Source organism: Zeus faber, assembly GCF_960531495.2.
Source record: "Zeus faber genome assembly, chromosome: 3".
Classification (NCBI taxonomy): domain Eukaryota; kingdom Metazoa; phylum Chordata; class Actinopteri; order Zeiformes; family Zeidae; genus Zeus; species Zeus faber.
This window is the reverse complement of record NC_137190.1, coordinates 11,155,894-11,178,816: the sequence shown is the minus strand read 5'-3', so window position 1 is coordinate 11,178,816 and position 22,923 is coordinate 11,155,894. Positions and strand designations below refer to the sequence as shown.

The window sequence follows — 22,923 nt, the reverse complement described above, 5'->3', positions numbered from 1 at the left end:
AAAAACCAACATTCCCAAGAAAAACGAACGAGGAATGGTGTGAATTTGCTTCTAACTCGGCTTTCTATGCTGGTAGGTTAAAACACACACACACACACACAAAAAAACAACCATGTGAAATGACCCCCTGATAAAAGAACAAAAACACCCACATTAAATGTATGATACGACATTAGCTGGAATGCTTCAGAGAGTGCTCCTGCATAGTCACATTTAAATCTACGACTCAGCATGCTGAGGGGTTATGGCAGCGATGAGTGTGGCTACGGATACGAGAGAGGTAGCGACAGGGGGAAGGGAGACAAATCAACAAGTATTTATTAAAACCCAAAAGATCATCCTTGGTGGTGCCAGGAGGTGTACTGTACTGTGTGTGTGTGTGTGTGTGTGTGTGTGTGTGTGTGTGTGTGTGTGTGTGTGTGTGTGTGTGTGTGTGCGTGCGTATGTATAAAAGCTGGATTTTAGTGGATAAAATGAAGGGTGAAAAACAAAATCCCAAGAATCAAAGATTAACTTTTTAAGTTTCCGCTGATACATCACTAAGTAATTTTTCTTCCATGTTCACCACATTAACGCCGCCGCACGACTCTGTTCAGAGCAAAAAACAAAAAATTCACACCCGTTGGGAGAACTCTAAAACCGGGTGTGAAAAAAGCCCAAATCTGGATGTGGAACGGAACAACGTGCATGGCTTCCCCTCTGCTCTTGTTACAGTCAGCCAGCTGCCATTGAATCAGAGGAAATGTTCTGTCCGGCTGTTTATAATATCAGAGCATAACAAAACAAAAACAAATCGATTGCAAGGCCGTGGCGTCGTACGTGTCTCCGTCGTTCTTTTACGTCCGCAAAAGGATCCATGGAGCTTTGTGGAGTTTTGGTGGCTGTTTTTTGTTGTTTTTTTTTCCTTGTTCTTTTCTTCTTGGCGTTGCAGTTGCAGTGACCCTGCCTGTGAAGGGTCCGGGGTGGATATATATATAGCGGCTGTGAGCCAAAGGACCCCCGGACGAGATCAAAGGTTACATTAAAAACAATTAAATCCATTTGCCAGAAATACAAATTTACATGTTTACACGTGGAGTTAAAATCAACTAACATTACAGTGTTATCACATTCCAACGCGCCGCTGCTCGCTCCGTGGACTCCTGCGAGGAGCGGACGACCCCGCGGCTTTTAACGGGGACTGTTCCGCCGCGGGAGCCCCCAAAGATGACGCTAATCGCCGCTAAAAAGCCCCGCCCTCCTCCTCCCCCGCCACGGAGCGTGGAAACGTACAGTTTGTTGGAGAGGACATGGTCCCCGGGGCCTAATATCCCAGAGGTGGCGGCGTTACACAGATAGTAAATGATCACAGATATTGCAGAAGTCATCCACAGAGAGCGATACAGTGGCATTTTCCCAAAAACTAGTCTTTTATTTTGCTTGGTCCAGCACTCTAACCCCACCCCTCCCCCTCCCACTGCCCCCACCGCCACCCCACTGCACAATAAGAGAGAGAGAAGACCTCCCCCTCCCCGCTCCACTGTCCCTCCAACCCCCTACCTCCCAGCATTCCTCAGTTTTGGGTCTGAAGGTGGAGGTGGTGGGGTCTGCTTCAGCCCTGCCTCACCCCTCGACGTTTGACTCCTTAAAGGCGCCAAATTGGGGAAGAAAAAAAAAAAAAAAAAAAAAAAAAAAAAGTTGGGGAAGCACGGTACGGAATTCACTGTTTTCTTTGCCGAAAAAAAAAAAACAAACAACAAAAAAAACAGGCTGCATGAGAATAAAGACTGAAAAAGACATAAAAAAAACAAAACCCCCCCCCCCCCCCCCAAAAAAACCCGAGTGGCTCCCTTACAGAGCGCCCCCCACCCGCCCCGCCCCGTGAGGTGGCCCACCAGACGGTTTAAAGAGAAACTGATTGATAGGTGGTCCCGTGAAATCCAAATCCCGTGAAAATGACTCCACTTTGAGAGAGGAGGGGGAAGAAGAAAAAAAAAAAAAAAAAAAAAAGAAAGAGGGAAAAAAAAAAGGTTGGTCACTAAAAACGGGCGGTGTGGTCCTGCGTGGTGCGGCCCGACGCTCCGTGTCCTAGCCGTCCTCTTTGGGTGGAGTGTACCAACCTGTCGACAGACCGTTGATTTGAAATTCGTTCACACAAGCAGGTCGAGAAGATAAGATTAGATAGTAGCGTATTGACCGCCGCGAGGGGAAGTTTAGGACTCAATTTAAACCGGAATTAATTCTAGCGCTCTCTGGGAAAAAAACGGCAGTAAATCAAATCTAAAAAGGTTGTTAACGACCGGTTTGGCGGTAAATCGTTGCCCTAACAGTTTTGGATGGCGACGCAAAATGCCCACGGCTCAAGCTCAGGATTTCAACACAGAGGATTCACGATTCAACCCGATATCGATTCCATCCAATTCAGTATTTAATTTGCGGTGGCTCACACCAAGACTCTATATAGATATAGCGACATTTTTTATCCATAAAGACAATTGCTTCAGCGCGTCACAAAAATATTTCATAGGACAAATTGAGTCTGATCAAAGCAGGATAGTTTCAACCCACTCGGCATGGTGACATCAAATTGAAGTGGGAAATGGTTGCATAACTTCCAAACAAAGCATCGATAGTGCAATTTTCAAATGATTCAAAAATGGAAACAATAGAGTTGAATTGTATCGGAGTATCAACTTCTAAGTTATTACTCAGCTCTATGAGCTATAATTCCATAAAAATAAATTATGAAAAAAAAAAAAACCCAAAACAAAACAAAAACTACCTGTTTGGTTTTAATCGACCCTTTTAACGTGTTTGAATCAATCTCTGGTGGCTGCGTTGAGTTTCTCAAGTCACGTGTTCAGACGGCGTCGCCTGACGGACCGTTCCATCTGTTTGCAGCATGGACGACACCGAGTATTATTTAGGTTTCTATGACGTCCTTTCTGCAGATATTTCAGCCGCTTGCGATGGTATTTTCATGTCGACAGAACATCATGCAGCTTGATTCAAAAACGGCATTTAAAAATAAAGGACGAGTTTAAAAAAAAAAAAAGCGGGACTACAGCCTCCATTCTAGATTTCATTGTCGTCATGATCCTTTCCCTGGGGAAAAGTGTCTGTGGTTAATTGTGCATGAAACACTTCAGTGGTAAACATCAGCGTGTTGATGTTTCCAGCCACAGAAGCTACTTTGCACTTTTTCTGTTTACATCCTGCATATCAGTATTTACATTGTGATACCGCTCTCCACAGAGCGCGATGGGAATAAAATGGTTTGAGAGCAGAAGCGGACGGCTGGCGAAAGAAAAATGGCGCCGTTCGACCAATCTGTAGCCAAGGCAACGTATTCATACCAGTGTGATGACTGTCGAATTATGATTGAGCCATTTGCTGTGAATCTGTGATAGCGGTTTGTGGACAACAAAAGAAAACGCATTTAAGGCACACACACACACACACACACACACACACACACACACACACACACACACACACACACACACACACACACACACACACACACACACACACACACACACACACACACACACACACACACACCTACTGTACTACTTTTAAATGACTAATGGCATTAAAATTGGTTTCTTGTATTTTTGGCAATTTCATCAGAAGATATAATGATTAGTGTCAGAGCATTTCCAATAATGATGTCAGTGTGTGTGTTTTTCCCCCCGAGGCGTTGACGCACGGCAGGGAGGGATAAGCTTTCCGCAGCGCTGTGGCTATGAAACCTGAGACGATCCCACTCACCGTTCTTTTCGTGGATCTGAACCAGGGATTTGTAGGACTGCTGTGCTCTTGCAAGATTATACTGGTTCTGAATGAAAGAAAGGAAAGAAAAAATTCAATCGTGGAAAGTGTCTGCTGGTGGCAGCGAAACAGACGAACGAGAAGCTTTATTTTTTATTTTTTTTTTTACAAATTGAAATGTATTTTCTTTCCTGGGGAGAGGGGGATAAAAAAGGAAAGAATTGTTTTGTGGGAAACAGCAGTTATGCACCGTCACCATTGACTGCATGTTGCTTATAAAGCATGGCCAGTTTCTTGTGTTCTCGGGGAGTCGTACGGTTTGCACCTTTTGTTATAAATGTTTTTTTCTCCAGTAGGTGGGTTACTGCACTTAACATGTGAAAATAAGAGCGTGGTTTTCGGGTGCGGACTCTCGAGAAAAGTTTATCTAAATAGGAATCGTTACGCTGTAAGTTCAAGGATTTGAAACGTGGAAAAATACTGTATGCATATTCTTGAAATTGGAAATAGTTAAGATGCAATCATTGGTCAAAAATGAAAGCTTCCAATATCTAAAAATATAAAATATGACCAACTAATGTCAATGTTTGCGTTTCCTCGTGCAAACAAACAGTGAGAGAGCACGCTTTGCTTGGCTGGCAGTGAGAGTATGATTATCTACTGTGAGACTATTTATTAATACTTATAATACTTAGTATGCCCACAGTATGCTCAAATAGTATGTGAAAAGTACCAGGATGACTGACCACATCTTGTGAAAGAGACAACCGTGCAAGACACCGGTAAAAGTTTCTCTGCGGTATTGTCACCGAACTACAAACGTGCCGAGAGGAAGTGGAACGGCTCAGTGACGGTGTGATGAGGCGTCCAGATAATTAAACCTGTTTTCCCCCCCTTTCGGCCCACGCACCTTATTGGCTCCAAATTGCACTCTGGCTTTTCCTTTGACTAAAGTGGCATTGATCTGCATGATAACAGACTCTATGGAATAGGCACTGCTCCAGCCCTGCCATGAAGAAAAACCACAAGGTGAGAAACACTCCAATATATCCTATTACAAAGTATTAGCAGCGGCGGGATTAGTTTAATTCCAGTTTCGAGAGCGGAGCGAGACGTGCCTGCTTTGTGAGAAGTTCCATGCACAGGGCGCCTCCTCCAAGAACGTAACTAGTACGAGAAGAAAACAAACAGAAGTGTTACCAAAACACCAATTTCTTCCCTTTCAAAATGGTAGAATGAACAATTTATTTCCCCTGTTGCTCCCTCCCCGTTGTTAAGTCAGACACGCATGCTGAGCGACCTTACCCTCCAGAAAGCACGGGGGACACCACCCGCACGAAGGGCGGATCAAAAGGGAAATTATCCTGTTGAGAAGACAAGCCGGAAAGAAGGGGTGCATAAAAACAAAAAAAGTTCCCCCACACCCCCCAACATTTTCTGTCAACATTTTTGTGCCGACGGTTTGTTTTCGTTTCTTACTTTATATGAAAAGTTTAAAAGAATGTAATCCATTCCCTCCTTTTCCTTCAGGACCTGCAGGTCGCTGTGCAGCGGACTGTCCGGGTCGACTCTGTCGGGGGTCAAATAACGAACACACGAGGGGGTTGAGAAGTCGTGGGGTTATGCTCACGAGCGCCAGACGACGGGAACGTTACTCAACATCGGGACGTTTAAAAGAAAGCGAGAGCCACGTACGTCCTCAGCTTGACGTGCCACTCGTACAGGCTGTCGTTGACCAGCTCCACAGAGTAGATGCCTGCGCGGGAGAAGGACGCAGGCGTTAAAACCCACGACCACCGCAGACGGGATAGTCCAAAGTTATGACTCCACACAGTATCAGCTCATCATCAGTCGAGTCTTACAATTGATAGTCGGGTCAATGTTGCTCAAGATTGGACTTGATACTAAATTTAGTTTCGGCTCTTCTGCACATTTTGGGGACTTCCCTGAATCTTTGGCATTTGTATTCACTTGGTAACGTGCTTCCGTATACCTCAAAAGGCCTAAATCACAAACCCTTATACCTCAACTTACCCATCGCTACCGTGGCCTAAACCACCTCTATCAAAAAGGCCCAAACTTAACACTTAAAACACCTCAACAAATACCTAAATGACCTAATACCTAAACTTAACCATTTCTAAAATTTCCCTACAAGTGAGAAACTAAGGAAACAAAATAAAATCTCGAGATCGAAAGATTATATTAACATATTGCTATGTTATTATCACAAGATTTGCATATTGAGCGGACGGCATGTGCGGGGGGTCCGAGAAGCTACCCTTTGGACTCCAAGGTTCCGTTCTTATCAGGTGCGCTTGTCTTTTTATTTTAAATTAATGGGTATCAAGGTAGCAGATTGTCTGGGCAAGATATATTCATGAGGAACACCTCATGAACCTCGGCGCACCTGCCATGTGGGCGCAGCGGCTCCACCGTCCCGCTCCGTTTGACCAGAGCGGCAAAATGCCCAGAACCAGAGCTGGGGGTCCATGTGCCTTTTCGAGCACCTGCCCCTCAAAGTCTCTGAACGGGACTGTAGAGGTGAAGTGAGACCCCATCTCCAGTGGTAACTGGACAGCTCTGAGTGGAGACGGGGAGAGAGTCTCTCTCTCTCTCCCTCTCCCTCCCTCCCTCCAGTTTCAGAACATGGTAAACTGCACTTACACCATTTCAATTGTCAGGTTTTTCCCGCCGGATTAAAATAAAAACATTAAAAAATAAAGTCTGTCATCAATGTCAATCAATGATCGAAAGAGTCGAAAGAAAGAAAAGAAAAAAACGAAAAAAACGAAGGAAACAAAATAAATTTCATATGAAAGAAATTCCATTTCTGTGTACAATACACTTCACAATGAGGGTTAGAAGAACACAAAGTCACAACAGCGACAGGGTTAACAATCCCCCCCCCCCCCCCACACACACACACAATAACACTTTTACACAATGAACATTACAAATAATCAGTGATAAATCCAAAACAGCTCCGCCCCCGTTCTGAGGGATCAGTTTCAGAACACCGTACACTGCGCTAATAATGTTTCACTGCTTGGATTTTTCCTGGCAGATAAAAATAAATAAATAAATAAATTAATTAATTAATTAATTAAAAACTCACAAAATCGTCGCGAGCGACTCTATTTTTTGCAAGCCCAGCTCAGCCTAAACCTAACGATATCTTACCTTATACCTAAACATAATGCCTACACAACCTCTAACCAAAGGCCAAAACTTAACCTTTCCTAACCTAATACCTTAACTAAACCATTTGTAACTTCATACAGGAATTTAACAGACTGCCCACATTTCGGGTGATCTGATTAAATTTGACCCAATAAAAACTGTCCTAATAAACCCAATCATTGGGAAAAAACAAACTGATGGGAGTGTCATTTTCAGAGTGTTTACCTGTCTTGTAGCTCTGGGATCTGTAGATCTCTCGGAGCTCCTTCATCAGCCGGTCGGAGGCTTGCACCGAACCAGACACGGCGCCCTGCGATTGCGCACACACACACACACACACACACACACACACACACACACACACACACACACACACACACACACACACACACACACACACACACACACACACACACACACACACACACACACACACACACAAAATAGATAGATCACGCAGCAGACAGCACTGGCGGCGCAACTCAGGACGTCACCTGCACCGAGCGTGGGCATTAGAAGACATCAAAAACAATCTGGAACCCCTGCAAGACTTAGTTATTTCTCAGTGCTTTGGCAATTTCCACACTCATTATAGAGCTTTAACTGATTTTAAGAGAGAAAAACAGTGTCATGGCTGAGACATTAAATTGGGCGTAGCTGGAAAATGTGCCTGAAATAAATAAATAAGTTGGGGGGAAAAATGATAAGCCTTGAACTGCCTTGAAGGACAGTCACCTGGAGGGAATGAGCCGGCAATAAAGACAAATTTCCCTCCGTTGAACAAAACAAAATAAAACTCCCATCGTCTCGGTCTCATAACGGCTCATTTTAAAAATGCATCTCACGAAAGCTCCCCTCGTCTTTTACTTTAAAATAAACAACACAATAAGCAGTCGAATCGAGGGAATGAAAAAGTTAACTTCATTTGAGCACCATGTTTATTTTTAAACACAAATATCTCGAAATGCAAGAAGACCTTTGTCGTTAAGTGCAGGGACTAAATTATTCCAGCAAAAAATATATTAATTATTGATCTTCACAAACTACAGTAGAAACCGCAGGCTCCCACCACACACACTCACACTCACTCCAAAAAAGGATGAAAGGTCACCTTACCGAATGAGCACTTACGTTCAAGTGGTCCTGCCTCTGGTTCTTGCGGATCTTCTCCAGGATGGCCAGGTTCTCCTTCTCGATGCCATCGTCCTCCGACTTCTTCCCGTCCACGGGCTCTTCCTCTTTCATCTCGTAGTGGTCGAGGTCCTCGATGTCCTGGTGGGATCGGGTGACATTTATTTTTATTTATTCCCATACTTGGACACGCCAAGCGATTCCATTGACAAAAGAAAAATAAAAAATACATCATATCTAAAAAATGAGCTTCACTTCGAGGTTTGCCTGCATCACGCCCGATCGATAGCAGGTCACTGGGTTCCTACACATTTTCCACTTCAAATTTCATTTGGAATCCTTTGTTAAGCAAGTCTTTACAAACAACAATTTTAGGTTTATTTTTTTAGATTTTAGAATACAGAACAGAATTTGCCCTACTGTGTTTTAAAATAGGTGGAAGATAAAGAAAAACGCTGTCGTCCCACGACGGCAACACATCAAACGATCCCCATGGAGACATCGTTTTTAGATACAATCGTCTCAGCGGTCTAATCATGAGGAGTGCAGCGAGGTACAAACACTCACCTCTCCCATCTCTTCCTCCTCCTCTTCTTCAGATGTGACCTCATCCGTGTTTCCATGCTAGAGACACAGCAGGACAAATTAGTGAGCCAGAGTAAAGTCGCTAAAAGCAGCCACTTTGCACCGACTGGTCAATACCACCGGCGCAGGGGGAGCAGGGGGAGCGGAGTGCTTCTGAATAATCTTGACCACAGGAAGAGCCCATCGATCTGCGCAGAGAACGCATCAGTCACCCTGCTCCTCTGTGATGAAGAGCGAGCAGCTCGGGGAGGTAGCTGCTGCCTCCATCACGGTCTTAGGAACCCAGTTGGCTATATTCCCGCCACATCCATGACATGCATGGCCTCAAGCATTCAAACCCCAGGCCTTTTTTAAATGTTTTATTTATTTATTTATTTATTTTAAACGCCACAGAATGTATGCATTGGGCGGCCTTGCCTTTCGGTCTTGTCCTACTGGGCCGGCGGGCAGCGGCTGGTCCAGCATCTCCACGTCAGGGTGCTGCGGTAGGTTGTACAACCGGCAAAGATCACAGATAAGCTTCTTTAGCTGCTGTAAAAGCTGGGAGGAGGAAAAAAATAAAAGCAAGAATTTGATCCTCAAGATATCAGGGGCAGTCACACAGCAAGGACACATGGCGGACATGTGAGGCCGTCGCAAACACAAACAAAAACAAAAACGTTTAACCTTATTTAAATGGACTGTGGGGGATCATTTACTGTTATATGTGAGCAGCACTGATGCAACCTTTGTCATCTCCGTCAACTTGTCATCTCCGGGTGCCGGGAAGAAGAAGACGAAGACGACAAAGAGCCCCTAATGTGCCCCAGGCGGGAATCAAACCCAAGAGCTTCTTGCTGTGAGGCAGCAGTGCACGTACTGTGCCACCATGCGAGCCACAGCAAGCTATGAGAGCAAAGAACGAGGTTGATCTTATCTGCACAAAGGAATGGAGCCATCCCGCCGCCTCCCTTCAAGCCAAGACGCTCTCACTTTGTCCCAGCAGAGACGTTCTGAAATTAGTTGCGGTGCAAAAGAAGTGTAGAAACTGTCCCCCAGCACAGACAATAAGTGACGACCTTCTAAGATAAGCGCACAAGCAGGGCTCCAAAATGAACAAGTAGGCTGACTGAACTGAATGATGCCGCCACAGAGTCGCGCGAGAAGCAGCTTTACTGTAAGAGTTGTTTTGACCCCATGAGATGTTTTCATAATGATGGCACGGCCCCCTGCTGCATTGCTGGTGATCTGACGCCAAGCGTGGGCTAAGTGACAAACATTCCAAATATATACCAAACATGGAAGCTGTGGGTTGATGTTCCATGACTGGGTGTGAATGCTGGGAACAGCACTGAAAGGCGGTCGTGTTTTTATTGTGAAATACTCAACTATGCATTCAAAGATGATTCCGCAAAACACCGATTTTCTTCCATTTTGTGTTTTCTACCCCAAAATCCAAAATTGTGCCACTACAATGCACATAAAAACATTTCTTTTGTTTGGGTTTGACGTTTTAAAGCTGGATAGGAGAACACTAATTGTGAGATGCGCAACTGGTGGGAATTACCAGTGTGAAATTCCCACACAAATTTGCCGAAAAAGCAACACATATTGCAGACTGTCCCCGTTATGCACGGGCACCAATTACGCATGGAAGTGACGCATAAGGGGAGACAGGTCCCGATGTAGACCTGATCTAAGGTCTTCCATAGCCTTCTCTCCTCTCCTCTCCTCCCGTGATGAATGAAATCTGACTGTGCTGTGCTGTGCTGCAACGAAACAGCCACTTTCACTTTTGTAGCATCCGACTAGGTATTGATAACACACTTGGTATTTTACAAATCAAGCGGGGTTTTGTTGACTAACGTCAGCACTGATTAACAAAAAAATAATAAATGGATTTTATTTCTATTAAAAAAAAATAAAAATAAAAGCAAAACGGCAGTGGTCAAGTAATGTAACACCAGTAACACCGATAACCGCAGCAACAGTAGCACAGACCATTACCAGTGTGTTTGAAAGCCACTCGTGATTGGGTTGTTTTTACCCATTTGACTTTCACCACAACTCATTTTCTCTCTCATTTTGGTATTTGTAATTGATCAACCATATCGTTTTCCCTAAGGCAGTAATAGTATTACTTCTTGCCAATACAGTATGTACCACCCAGTACAGACATTCAAGTCTCATTGGTGCTTGGTAAGCCCAATTCCAAAAAAGATCAAACGTTCATATCAAACCGTAAAAAAACAATAACATGAAGCAATACGTTTGTAACGTATTAAGAAATCCAGGACCCCGGAGCAGCTTAAAGATAACTCTTTGCATTTACCTTCTTTCGACCTGAATGCACACTTCACACTACGTGCTTATCACACAGTATGTGTGATGAGTATGTCGACTCAAATACCTACCAAGGTGCTGCCTTTTCTCACATCTTCCAGGCGCTCCAAAACCTGCGCCAGGCTCGGGTCATCAGAATCCACAAACCATATTGGCGATGTTGAAGGATATGACTCCTAAAGAAATACAACATACACAAAACATACATTACTCCGGTGAACCTCATCGACGCCTGTTTTGGTCCAGTCACACTGCAGTGTTCATGATCTTGACTGAAAATATTGCCGGTCAAATAAAAAACATGTCTATCATCCAACAATTGACACGATCCACCAGTCGCTGAGGTGGTTTATATGCCAAACTCTCTGAAACAACCCAGAGCCTTATTAGAGACGTGGCTCTCAACATGGGGTCCGGGGACCCCCAGGGTTCCTTCAAGAGGTTCCAAAGGGTCCCCAGAAAAGTGAACAATAGTTACATTTCACCATTATTTCACGTAAGCACCGTTAGATAATATATACCGTAATGACTGTTTGGATCCAAGTTTCTCTGCTATCTCCCGAACTTAAGTTTGGACTAAATCATATCTAATATTGAAAAAAGATTCTCTGTGATCAGGGTCCCAGAGACAAAATCTTGTCAAATTGGGCCCGTGACCCAATGCTTACCAATGTGAAGGACCATGATATGAAAAAAAGCTTGACAACCACTGTGTTAGACAATGCAGTTGGGGCCATAGCTTGATGTATTCAGTGAGATGAACCAGATCAGGGCTTCCAAAACGCATGTTTTATACAAACTACTGTGTAGTCTTGCATTTTGTGAAAATTAGGCTTCACAGATAAAACATTTAACCTTGCAGAAGAAGACTGGAAATCTCACAACAGAAAGGGTAGTTGTAATTTGGGATTATATATTTACAATTCTCCAAATCCACATGTCAATTTCACTTTCAATATTAAGGTCACAATTCGATTTTCAATTTAAGCATATGTTGTTGTTTTTTCAGCACTGACAGCTATGCCATTGTTAAGACCCTTTCACAGATAGTTCTTGGTAAATTACAGTTAACCTTTCTGGCACTGCGAGTGAGTTTCACTATTCACACAGGCAGCTACATTCAGGAAAATTTCCGAAACTCCTGCAACCACACCGCGGGTCCACGTTGGCGGTGCAGGTGCACACGCGCTCCCATTTGGAAAACAGTACAGTTTGGTTTTTTTTTTTTTTTTTTTTTAACATTTTAAATAGGCTATTCTGGAAAACAGCGAAACTTTTAGTTTGTGAATGTTTTACGAATACGCAATTACAAAAAAAAAAAAAAAGGGAGTTATTATTTTTCGACATGGCGCAGTGGACAGGGGCATGCATGGGCACTCTTTCCAGGTCTGCCGCTACACAGCAAGCTGCGATGCACTGTGTTCTGACACATTTCTATCATGGCAGCATTAACATTTTCACTAATTTATCCATCAGTAGCTCTTCTGTGGGATCGGACCAGATGGGCTAGACTTCGCTCCCCACTTGCATCATGACCCTGTCTCCGGTTCACCGGCTGTCCTTCCTTGGACCACTTTTGGTAGGTACTAACCACTGCATCCTGGGAACACTCCACAAGACCTGCGGTTTTGGAGATGCTCTGACCCAGTCGTCTAGCCATCACAATTTGGCCCTCGTCAGTCTCTCAGATCCTTACGCTTTCCCATTTTTCCTGCTTCCATGACATCAACTTCAAGAACTGACTGTTCACTTGCTGCCTAATATATCCCACCCCTTGACAGGTGCCATTGGAAAGAGATGAGCAATGTTATTCACTTCACCTGTCAATAGTTTTAATGTTGTGGCTGACCAGTGTATACATAGACCAAATTGGATGATGACGTCACAAAGTTCACTGCTGCACTACTTCCGGTGAAAAATGTCATGTTTTTTCCCAACTCCTCCTACAGATATGGTCCAACAGCATGTCTGGGCTGCCCTTACACCTTCAGCAGATAATTATAGTAATAATAGAAATAATAATTCATATAGCTGCAGGTAGTAATACACAGGATCCAGTTTAGTCACGTTAGGTAGGTATTACAGGTTTCGGAGGTTCCTGAATCTGCGCTCTGTGATTATATGCGGGGACGTTTGGGGCAGACCAAGGGACTCTCTCCTACTGCAAATCTTTCTTCAATCCCTCTCCTTATGCAGGGACAGGAGCCACGTCGGCTCGGGTTGGGAGGAGTGCGAGTTCAAATTGCTGTCAGCTCCGGGGGGCCTCATCCCTGCTGCACGGCTAGAGAGCGGAGGAAGCACCGGCGCTACTGCTGTAGGACTGGCTGTTTGTGTCACATGTTTGAAGTGACATGTTTACGAAGGTTTACAAAGGTAATCGAGCTTACGTCATTTTAGTGGTCACTTCTTTCCTTGAATCAAATTTGATCGGTTACGTTTGCACGAAATACGAAAAAACGTTGGCGTATTTCAGTGACTTGTAATTTCACAGGTTATATTTTTCCAAAACGTTTGTGGTACATGAATGCATCACAGCCGAGTGGACTCGACATTGTGACAAGTTTCTGTGGATTAACGTTTTTTCGTGTTTTTTCATGAATCCGGCACCAGACAGACAGACCGCCAAACAGATAAAATATCAATCGCACAGATCCATACACATCTACCAGGTAAGAAGGTACAGAAACACAGACATACACACCTAGCTTGTAATCAATAACCGCTACAGAGCGACGGAATCGACACCATGTGCTGAACATGGTGCGAATGAACATTGTGAACCATAACCTGCACATTCATACTACATAGTATGATGACGCCACAAGGCGTGGTACTCTTAAACACATCTCGTTCCATTAGTGTTGGAACGTTGGCGTGACTGTCCGGTTACTTATTGGGTCAGATTTAGTCATTTTTTCACAAATTTCTTCTCCATATGTTGATCGATTTGGAAAAAACTTGAACCATGAGATGTTTGTGAAATCCCGGTTCTAACGAGATGTAAACCCTGTTCATAGCTTCTCCCTTTGTTCCCTACCAGATAGTTTTATCCCGAAAAAATTATGAAAAAATTATTAATAAAGCTCCAGGCAGCAATACACAGGGTCCAGGTTAGTCATGTTAGAAACTAATTACAGTTTTCCGAGTTCCCTCTAACGCACCATCACTTCCTATCGACACCAATTACAAACTTCCGAGTTCCCATGGAACGTAGGATCAATTTGTGCTGTCTTTTTAATGAAATATAACGCTTGTTGTGGACTACCAATACTTTGGAATTTGACTTAATATGGAAGGACTAACACAAATTAATGTAACCAGACTTACAGACTTGCGTTTTACCACGTTATTCTCTCCCCTGCTGAAAATCTTAAATGCTCCTTTTTCCAACAAAGCCGTCTGCGTTTGGCAATAAACCAGGGCTTATCATTGCCATAACTCACCATGGCGCATGTTACTCTCACAGGCTGATATATGACGTCTCTGTGTCGTGACCCAGACTGTGATACAAGTTGTGGACGGTGGTGTAGTGGTGATCCACTGTGTTCTCGGCTCTGCTCAGACAGTTAATAAACTGCTTGTATTTCAGGGGTTTGTGTCTTATAGTCCCTTGTTTGCCGTGTCATGCAATGATGAAGCGAAAGCACTACAGATAGTGCTTTGTCAAAATTTTCCCACCGACAATCATCAGGGCCATGCGCCCAGTCTCCATCTCCCTCTGCCATTCTATATAGGATTATTTTGTTTATAACTTGGACGCAACAGGCAAGCCGAAGGCCGTCAAATAAGTAATTTGTAAAAAAAAAAAAAGAATGTGAAAGAAGTTATTTGCCGTCTTTGCAAACTCGGCCGCGACGGAGCGCCGGAGGTTCGGCTAAAACAATCGCTTAATTAGGTGATATAAAAGGACAGCAAAATAAAAAAATAAAAGGATCAAATTTTGTAATTATCCCGGAGAAAGCTTGTCCCTGTCTGGGTCCCTGCTCCCCGGAGGAGGAGGTGGAGGCTACGGCTCCTGCCCCCCGGTAACAGGTGCGTTTGTCTGAGTGCGCTCTGCACCGCCGCGTTTTTCCTCCAATAGCTGAACCGAACCGAACCAAAGGAAAAAAGGAAAGAGAGAGAGCCTGTTTCAGATTGATGGTTTACAGTGACTTATTTATACTTTTTGAGGATATCTCCAGATGGGGGGAAAAGCACCGGGCGGGGTTAAAGTGGCGATCCGGAATACCAGTTTCGATCCGCGTCACGCTTTGGATTGTGCTTTACAGGTCATTAAATTTTCAAAAGGATAAAAGGTCAAAGATCATCCAAAAAAAAGAAAAATCGCCTTTAATAAACAACTGCAATCGCCGCATGTGGATAAATTAGTCCAATTGCCCAAGCCTAATCTGTGACCCATCGGTACTCTCTGGAGTTTTCACGTGGCCATTTGGTGCCGGGTTGGGCAATGATGACGAAGTGAAGGAAAGACGCGGTTACAACTATGTGGCTAATTCTTTTCAGGGTTCTGTGAAGCGCAGCATCACTAATCACAGAAGTTACAATTTTAAATTTTTCCACTGAAGGCAGCATGGGCTCCTTGCTGTCTGTTGTCTCGAACCAGCCGAAATCCTGCAAGAAGCAACCACTACACACCAATGGAGTCAGCATGGCGCGCCTCGCCCGACGCCAATGTACCCCCCTCCCCAAAACGCCCCGCTCCACAACTTTATCAAGGGTACGCCAACATTCTGCGACTTACGGTAAATTTGCAACGTTTTTTTTTGTTTTTTTTTACTGATTCCCTGCTCCAAATGCAGATTGATGAGGATCCACCACAAGCTATCTGAAAGGCCCCGGTTCCAACGAGACCTCAACCATGTCCGCGGGTTCGGTGGCTGCCGCGTACCGGACATTTTCAGCCCCAAAAATCCCAAGTAAAAGAATAATAATGGACCCCTAATAGTCGGAACAAAAACAACAGGGTTTCTGCACTTCGAGCCCTAATATTAAAGTGTATATCTATTATCAAATCTAAATATATCAACATGGGGCATGCACACACTCGCCCACTGTACATAGAAATATTAAGATAGCAAACATACATTTTTATAGATATTTTAATTGTATTATAATTGTGTTTATATATCTATTAATTATACTATAAATTTGCTTAGATATTTTAATTTGATTTGTAGTGTTGTTTTTCCACTTACATACATATTTTTTTCCTGATTTAGATGAGGTTAGATATTGCTTCTTGTTGTTCCTCTTGATACTTTGTTTGGCACAGCATTTGGCCCTTCCATAACTCTACGGCACCGTTCTTTACGCGTGCGACGCGTGTGACAAATAAGAGAATCACGATCCATGTTTTGCTGCGGACCTTCACGGGCCCGGAGGGGGGCCGCGGACCACAGCCTAGGACCCTCACCCAAAAGGCCCCTCGTATGTGTTGGGTGAAATAACACGGTCGCGTCCTCACCGTTATGTTACAGTGGATGATCAGAAGCTTTTCCCCTGTGACGTTGAACTGGCAGCTCAGCTCGTCCGGTTTCCAGTCGATGATCCTGAATCGCTCGTGGTTCGGGTCGAAGATGGACTCCAGGAACTTGAGCTCGGCCTTCAGCCCCGACACCGACATCTTCCCCGCATCTCCGGCCGCGGCGCTGGGGGGAGGGAGAGGCCGGGACCGAGACGCTTAGCTAGCCGGAGCCAGACGGCACGGATCCGGTCCCGCGAAAGAGGGAGGCTGGGGGGTGGGGGAGAGGGGAGTGGGGTGGGGGGGAGAGGGGACAACCGAGAAACCGGGAACCAGCGGGCGGGATTCGCGACCCCTGCTTAGCGGCGGCGGGTTATCGGGCTTCGCGTCAAACGAAGCTGCCCGGTCGAATTCCGGCGGAGGGTGACAATTCTTTCGGGCGAATCAGTTCGCCGCCGCGGCTGAACAGCCACCGATTAGCATCTGCACTGGAGAGCGGCGCTACATGCTACATGCTAGCCCGCTAGCCGCTCCGCTGCTGTTGTCTCTCGGTCTATTGTTATTAGTGATGCAAGACTCGCGGACGACCTGCTCGTATCGAACGAATCGTTGAAACGACTCGGGAGTCGGGGCTGGGCGGGAGTGAATCGCTCTCACTCACATCGAGAAGAATGACCGAACGTGAGCGAGTTACGCTTGCACATACACCAAAATGAATACTATTGAGATAAGTCAATATTTCTCTCTCTCTGCCAAAACAACTAAGTCCACCCAACTTGACACTGAATCCGAGAAATGGCAACGACGCGCTGGACTTATTACTACTATTATTATTATTATATGATTATTATTTTTACTATTGTTATGACGGTTACTTTGATAATAATTATTATTATTACTATTACTGTTTTTATTATTATATTATTGTTGTTGTTTATATAATATTATTAGCGTTGTTATTATTATTATTAAGTCCTCCCTCGCTCACAGCGCGTTACACCAACCCAGTCAAACCTACGTAGGTTCAGAAAATCGAACGACTCTTTTTTGGGGTTTTTTTTCTTCCCTTTAACCAAGTGACTCGTCGAGAACCGATCCCGAAAAAAGTCGTCCAACCTTCCACCGCCCGTCTCATTGTGGGGTTTAAAGATGGCGCAGTGTGAGCTGCTCCCGCAGGATCCCAGCATGCACCGCGGCTGCAACTCACTCTATTTGGGTGTTGGAAACGACGTTTTATTATGCGGCGTGCGTCATTGTCTTTTTATTACGATCATCATTTTCTTTCTATTATTATTATTATTATTATTAGTAGTAGTAGTAGTAGTTGTAGAAGTAGTATTTTTTTGTGTTATTATTTGTATTATAATAACTGCATGACATGAATTTATCTGCAGCGTGAAAAGGTGCAGACGGTGCATCAGTTTGAGACAAAAGGGGAAATGTACTAGTCTGGGGCCTTTCTGTTGCTGTGGTGAGGTATTAAAATACAATGGGGAAAGATTATTTCCAGAATATTGTGGAAAACCCGGTTAAAAAAATAAATAAAATCATTGTAAATACACTACATAAGATGCACTTGAAATAAAGTATCTTGAAGTATATTTCATAGAACTATATAGCGTATGATCTTTTTTGGCCAAATATTTTGGTCTATGTTACATACTGAATATCGTGACAGAGGAATCCGTTGTTTTATCCTCACGGCTCCCGCTCTTGGGTGAACTAAAAGTGGCTCGGGCCTTCTTCCGAGGCTCGGTTATGGTTGCGGACGGAGAAATGTAATCACGTTTTTTTGGGGGGGGCCAGGTGTCACTTTTGAGAACGAGAACGGATCCGCGGAACGTACGGTCCCTCGGCCCATTTCGGACCGGTATTCATTGCACGCCCCGCCTCACCGTGTCGACAGGGGAGAACCTCCCTTCTCCATGACGCCTCCACGTCCCTGCCCGAGCTTGTATCGGCGACCCGAAGTCCCCGTGTCACGTGATTGTGACGTCGCCGACCCACCGGAACCGGAAAGGGCTCGCGCCGTCCCCTGGACAGGTCCGACCGGTCGTTTTGTTTTTGTTGTTGTTGTTGTTTTTTTATCGAAGCGGATTGTCGTATTTTCCACGGCGCTTTGATAATTTAACGCGGACACCGGGGGGTCGCGGGTGAAGGCGCCAACATTTTTTTTTTTTATTGCGCACGTAACGCGATTGAAACGGTGGCGCCGGGAGCCGCCCGGTCCGCGCTCTCCGGATTGAAGTGGCTGCTGTAACTCCTGCGGGCCGCCAGGTGTCGCTGCGGTCTCGGTTTTCATTGGCAGTCACTATGAGTCATGGCCATTGAAAATAAAGACTAGAACCTTTCAACAATGCACAAACTGGAATGTAAAACAAACAAAAAAAAAAAAAAGTTTGGGATTAAATAAAAATATATATATTTTAAGCTGTGCTGTCAGCAATGCTGGGCATACAACACAAAGAGTATTTTTTTTGCCATCGCATCTAAGGCATTCAGGAGGATTTGAATATATATTTAAAACAGCACAAGCAATTAATTATATCATTATAGAAGCCAGAATCGCGATTGTGGCGCCGCCCCTTGCGGCCGCCCGCACGAGCACCTCATGTCGATTACGCAAATTTTAGTATTTTTTAGTATTTTTACAGCTTATAGAGCTTATTGTGCGTAATCACGGGGTGTCGCGACATTTCACTGCATGTATGCATGACCGTATGTATATGTATGTGACAAATAATCTCTTGAACTTGACTGCAAGTGTTCAAACTTCTCAACCTGCAAAGCAGCTCTTTATTAATTCTTAAATCATCAAGAACTGCTGCATTAACTCTGTCCTGTGGATGACCTGTGGGATGACAAGAGCACAGCTTTTTTTTTTCTTTCATACAATATGTAATTATAATGGCAACATTGCTCAGATGCAATATAGCACCTTAAACAGCTCACACCCTACCTGTGTAGGAAATTGGTGGATCAGTGGGCCTATTTTCAATTAATTTATGAAAACACCTATTCCCTCAATCGGTGCATTTCCCACAAACCAAAAGGAAGACAAAAGACCATTCATAATAACATGGTTATAGGGAAGCCAAGGCATTGCACACCCAGGCCCTCACTGCCTTCTCTTGCAATTTGATTTCCGGAACTCTTCTCTTGAGGACTTTTCTCTAATTTTCCTTTTCCTGTCCATCCTGTCCACTTACTTCAGGAGCTTTAACTGTTGGTTATGTCAGGCCTTTACTACTTTAAAACATATGTAGTTCTCCTATGTGAATAGACCCAACCATTGCATCTCGACATAGACATTAGTAGTTTGTGGCGGTGTATCTCTGGATAGCATCAAAATCTAGTTTCTTGAGAAATTACTCCAAATCAAATGCAAAATCATTTTCAAAACGGATTTAGATGCGCGTATGTGTAGGTAGAGCAGGGGAACACAATTAGGTTTACAGCTATCAAGTTGACTTCCTTAATAAGAGTTTTATATGGGGAATCAGAAATTGAAGAACAGTCCAAGTCACTAAGAAAATCCAGTGCCCATAACCTAGTGTTTATCTAGTAGCATTTTGTGGCCAGCAGGTGTCAGTGTTGACCATTTATTTGCGCAATAAGCAAAGGGCAATTTAAATGCAGTGAAATGCACACACGTACACGCACGCACACACACACACACACACACACACTGTTTATTAATTCCTCTGATTTATTTTTTAAATGTATCTTTTGTTGTCTTTATTTGTTGATAGCAGATAGGCTGAAGTATAGTACGACTTATTCGCCGCCCATGCTGTAGAGATATACGTAAGCCCTTAAATTAAACCGAACAGGCAGGAGAGTATTTTTGGAGCATGTCCAAAAAGCAGAAGTGAACTTTAAAGGCCATGCATGCCACATGCAAGCAGTGGGGGCTTTTTGTGACTTGTCCCCAATAATGTCACGCTGTCACCTCCGATCATCCCGTCATGAATCCTGCTTCTTCACTGGAATAACCTTTTTCTCGGGTGTTTCGCTTTATTTCCAATACTTGAGTCTTTCACTAACCATGATACTCAAGATAGTGTTCCTCCTCCTTTATACTACACTAATTCGGATATAAGATAATTTGTTTTCAATATTACCAAGTAGAATTATGTAATGAATGGCTTGTTTTATTTCACTTGATTCACCTCAAACCTTTTAAACTGAGTTTTCAAAAGTGTTGCACAGACATGGGTTGTATATCATTTTATATATATATATATATAATCTTTTCATAGGAAAAAATCTATAAAGCCTTAAGCCTATAATGAACTGAAACAAATTACTTTATAATTACCATTGCCACTAGATGTCAGTAGAGATTAACTGCTCTCCATAATCTAACATTATCAGTGCTTGCAAGGCTCACAGTAATATTAAAGGGGACCTGTTATGAAAAACTCGATCACATACATTTTGGTCTCTGATGGAACTACTAACACACAAACTATGAAACGAGACAACCTTGTCAGTTTTTTGTGGGCTACCTTATTCCGAAAACTTGATTCAACAAGTCGTTAACATTTGCCTCCCCTTCCTACATCAAGTGGGGACTCACTAGAATTAGAACCGCCCCCAATCTGCGTTACTCCACCCACGGCTTGAGAATTACTGGACCCGCTAGCATTATGTCGAAGCTTAGAGTTAAGTATGGGGACTGCTCTGTTGGCTGCATAGACCAGCACAAATCTTTTAAAAGAAAGAGGAATCAAAACCAACTGTCCGTGACAAAACTGCAGACGAGGATAACGTAAGTATTTAAAAATTTGTTTTGCGCAATCCGCTGTACGTTTCTCCAAACAAAACCAATATTAAATGTATTTTATTGTAGATGTATTTATGTTATTTTATTTTATTTTATTTTCCGACATTTCCTAATTTAATCAAACAAAAAAGCCCTGTGCTCTTTGCCCCACAAGCTTGAAGCATGGAGAAGAAAGCAGCGGCAACCAGCACTGGAGCGGTGCCCTCACCTTACGAAAGTCGGAACAAACTTTTAAATGAGGCCTTGTAGATCTAATATGAGTGAAGATTCAGCAACTGGATTGTTTATCTTTTCCTTAAGTGTGTTCAGTGTTTGGCTCACAGAACTAGAGTCTCAGGAGGGAAACAGGAGGCATTTTGAGGCATGTTAGAATGGCTGGAATGCATAATCTGAGTAGTGTTTTCAGCAAAAAAAAACAACTCCCAAGACATGATTTGGCGACCTCAGAGACAATGAGACAATTCAGTAACATTCATTTCTCTACTTAAACACAGATTGAGATGTTGAAAGACTTGAGAGAATTGAGAGGACCATGTGTACTTCTTAGTGTTTAAACAATTGTGCTACATATCCCACCACTTTTATCTGCAAAATTGTCAGTGTTTTTTCTTGTTGTTGCAAAATCTCCAGTGTCAACTTGTCTGTTTATTCACTTTACCCTTGTTGATTAATATGAGATCATGTTCCCCTCTGTGACACCATTATCCTCAGAAATTCATGTTTTGTGATGTGATTTGCCGCTCAAATGGCCTCAATGCAATTAATTTATTTAGATCCACTGTACTGTGGCGTGTAACCAGTTCTGACCTCTTAATTATTAATATTCCAACGCTCGCCTGTTGTTTCCAAAACCGATCTCTATATCATACAGCAGAGTTAATTAGATTTTACTCTGAAAATAAATGCTACCACATTGGCATGATTTATGTAAAAGTCGGTAACCTTTCACCCTTTCTGACGTAAAACTGCTCTATTGTTCTGCTGGTGCAAAAAAGCAGCTATTTCTAAATTGATATTCAGCCTTTTGTGTTGATAGACTTTCACTTAGAAAACTGGTAGAAACTGGGAGGTATAAAAGTAAAGGGTGGTCAAAATTGACGTCTTGAGTCTAATTCATGAGAAAAGAGGTAACACAAAACTCACAATCACAATTTCACTAATTAATATTCACTCATAACACCAGGCATTTTATTCTATTGACTCGTCCGCTGCCTAGCAAAATCATTCTGTAATTAAAATGCCAGAATAGAAATAGTGTTTCCATCTGAGTCACAAGCAGACTCGCTCAACCCGACCAGACAAGAACAAATTGGCCAGCTCACACTGCCCCCTTTCCCCCTTTTTTCAAAATACGGCATAAATGTCTCAAATACAATGCACTTTCATAAATCTCACTGGTCTGCGTGTATATGGCATTCGTTTGCTATAAATTGTGTAAAATTCCACCTGAAGTTATTGAGGGTGCCGTCGGGTCGGGAGCTGGGCTCGTGTATCAGCCATTCTGGAAAGGTTAAGGTTCCGGTCCGCTACACAAGGGAATTCGGTTTTTGTGGCTTTGGGGAGCGAGCTTGAAAATGCCATCTTTCTTTATCATATATTACATTTAATAAACATGTGAATGCATAATGTAATGTCCATCTACCTCAATGTAAAGCAACCTTTTTTGTCTCCAAAGTTCTTTTTTTCTTCTTTTTTTTTC

The 22,923-nt window shown here is 43.4% G+C and overlaps 1 protein-coding gene across 4 annotated transcripts; it reads right to left on the bottom strand.

Annotated features, from left to right (window-relative positions):
• Positions 1–1,996: 1,996 nt before the first annotated feature.
• On the bottom strand, positions 1,997–16,633 carry LOC307228406 (ubiquitin-conjugating enzyme E2 Q2). 4 transcript variants are annotated; one of them, XM_079998049.1, is made up of 13 exons: positions 16,439–16,633; positions 11,046–11,150; positions 9,070–9,192; positions 8,635–8,691; positions 8,053–8,208; positions 7,162–7,246; positions 5,449–5,509; positions 5,233–5,323; positions 5,059–5,117; positions 4,872–4,920; positions 4,664–4,759; positions 3,754–3,820; positions 1,997–2,099 (listed from the first exon to the last, which is right to left on the bottom strand). In XM_079998049.1, exons 1-13 carry the CDS (start codon positions 16,595–16,597, stop codon positions 2,068–2,070), a joined length of 1,140 nt encoding a protein of 379 aa, XP_079854175.1. In that variant the 5' UTR covers positions 16,598–16,633; the 3' UTR covers positions 1,997–2,067. The 4 variants fall into 4 exon arrangements, with proteins under 4 accessions (XP_079854175.1, XP_079854176.1, XP_079854177.1 ...); XM_079998050.1 differs by having other exon boundaries at positions 8,068–8,208; XM_079998051.1 differs by having other exon boundaries at positions 8,068–8,208; positions 9,088–9,192.
• Positions 16,634–22,923: the final 6,290 nt, after the last annotated feature.

Bases quoted from the DNA above. Each gene is read 5' to 3' on its own strand.
- LOC307228406 (XM_079998049.1), bottom strand. From the start codon at position 16,597: ATGTCGGTGTCGGGGCTGAAGGCCGAGCTCAAGTTCCTGGAGTCCATC. The intron at 9,193-11,045 runs GTAGGTATTTGA...TCCTCCTCCCAG, and splicing joins TGAGAAAAGGCAGCACCTTG to CTTTTACAGCAGCTAAAGAA. The intron at 5,510-7,161 runs GTAAACACTCTG...TCTCCCGCGCAG, and splicing joins ATCCCAGAGCTACAAGACAG to GCATCTACTCTGTGGAGCTG.